The sequence below is a fragment of the Octopus bimaculoides genome, chromosome 7, assembly GCF_001194135.2.
Source record: "Octopus bimaculoides isolate UCB-OBI-ISO-001 chromosome 7, ASM119413v2, whole genome shotgun sequence".
In the NCBI taxonomy this organism is placed as follows: domain Eukaryota; kingdom Metazoa; phylum Mollusca; class Cephalopoda; order Octopoda; family Octopodidae; genus Octopus; species Octopus bimaculoides.
Window position 1 is genome coordinate 47885493 of NC_068987.1, and position 1806 is coordinate 47887298.

General features: G+C 31.0%; 1 protein-coding gene across 1 annotated transcript in view; it reads right to left on the bottom strand.

Moving 5' to 3' along the window:
* The window catches only part of LOC106870656 (ankyrin repeat domain-containing protein 40), a 43766-nt gene extending 42356 nt beyond the window's left edge, over positions 1–1410 (bottom strand). The window contains exon 1 of the mRNA XM_014916805.2: positions 1019–1410. Within this exon, the coding sequence (XP_014772291.1) occupies positions 1019–1224 (206 nt within the window). The 5' untranslated portion in view covers positions 1225–1410. The remainder of the gene's footprint in view (positions 1–1018) is intronic.
* Between the last annotated feature and the right edge of the window lie 396 nt (positions 1411–1806).

Here is a 1806-nt window from a genome sequence, read left to right on the forward strand (position 1 = left end):
ATACATATATATGTATATATACATTTGTGTATATATATGTATATGCATATACATATGTGTATATATACATGTATCTCTATATGTATATACATATAAATATATATATATATATGATACACACACACATATATATGATACATATATATATATATATATATACACACACACACACACACACATATATATATATATATACACACACACACGCGTGCATACATATATTATACGTACATGCACACTATAGCTTTCATTCTCTACTTGTTTCAGTCATGTGACTGCGGCCATTGTAGGGAACAGCTTAGGAATGTCACTAGATTGTATGGGGCAATATTTCAGGGTGTTATACATCTTTCGATATAAGTATTACATCTGTCAAAATAAAATCGGCCCATACATATATCTTCTAGCATTCTTTCGAAGAATGCCCCTCTTATTTTGGTCGAGTCATTCTCATTTCACCTGTGTGTGCACCGACTCTTCAGGCAAGTTGTAACTTGCATGAATGTCACTTGCATTAGATCCTATGCCCCACACAGGTGAAATTCAGATTAGCAAGAGACTAACTCGGCAAAATAAAATGTTATTAATCTTTACTAGTGGTAGTGAGTACTCTTTTTTTTTCCCGACAATCAACACTGAATAGATAAATAGACACTATATAATATATATTATATGCATACAGTATATACTACATATATATATACAAACATACACTAAAATTTTTATATACACACAATAAAATGTTTATACACACACACACCCTATATATACATATACATAGGTTATAGTTGAGAGAGATTAAAAGAAGTTTATGTTTTTGTTTTTGAAACGACCCTACAAACCATTTTTATAATCGAACACGATCTGATAAGAGATATCGAAAGATCAAAGGGTAGCTTGTATAAATTCAAGAGTGGATATTCTATATTGACGGATTTAATTTCCACTGTTAAAATGCAAAAGAAACTAAAAAAAATTCATAAACCGAAACCCTATTAAAAAGTAAGTTGTTGCTTACTATCCGTTCAGATTGTTCTGTGAATTAATATCGACATGAAAGTTTTCCACAAGTTGACGCAGTTTAATAATATCACCGATGGCCGCAGCTTCTCTTAGAGCTTCTTGCTCGGCCTTATGATTAAGTGTTGTTGTGGTTGTGGTGGTGACCGACGTTGCTGCTGTACTGGTAGACTCATCTTCTTCGTAGCCGTTTGTTGTCTCCATTTTTGTGGTACTGAGACAGCGAAGATTAATAGAAATAAAGAGGAAGAAAGGGAGAGACACAAACAGGAGGTGTTCTGAGGTATATAATAAACTACAAACGATGGGGCAGCATACGTAATATTATACGTATACGTACATGTGTATGTCCGTATATATTATAATGTATTTATAAATGTGTGTGTGTATATATATATACATACGCACACATCATATATATGATGTATTTATAAGAGTTGTATATATATATATATATATATATATATATATATACCTACTCGTGTGTTCCTCTTCAACCTTTTACACACACATATATATATATATAGTTTTTATGAAGTTAGGCGAAGATAAAGGACGTGTACACCACCCATTTCCAACGTTTCGTTTTTTTTCTTTTTTTCAAAAGTTTTTTCGGATTTCTGTTTTTAATATAGAAGAATACAATTTTGCCCAAAAATCACGTTTTCAAATTTTAATTTCCCTCACCCACACTTCAATTTATTAAATTTTAAACTTTTTTCGAATTTTTCTTTTTAAACCACGTTAAAAAATACAGATTACGAACCTAGGAATTTTTGTTTTTTT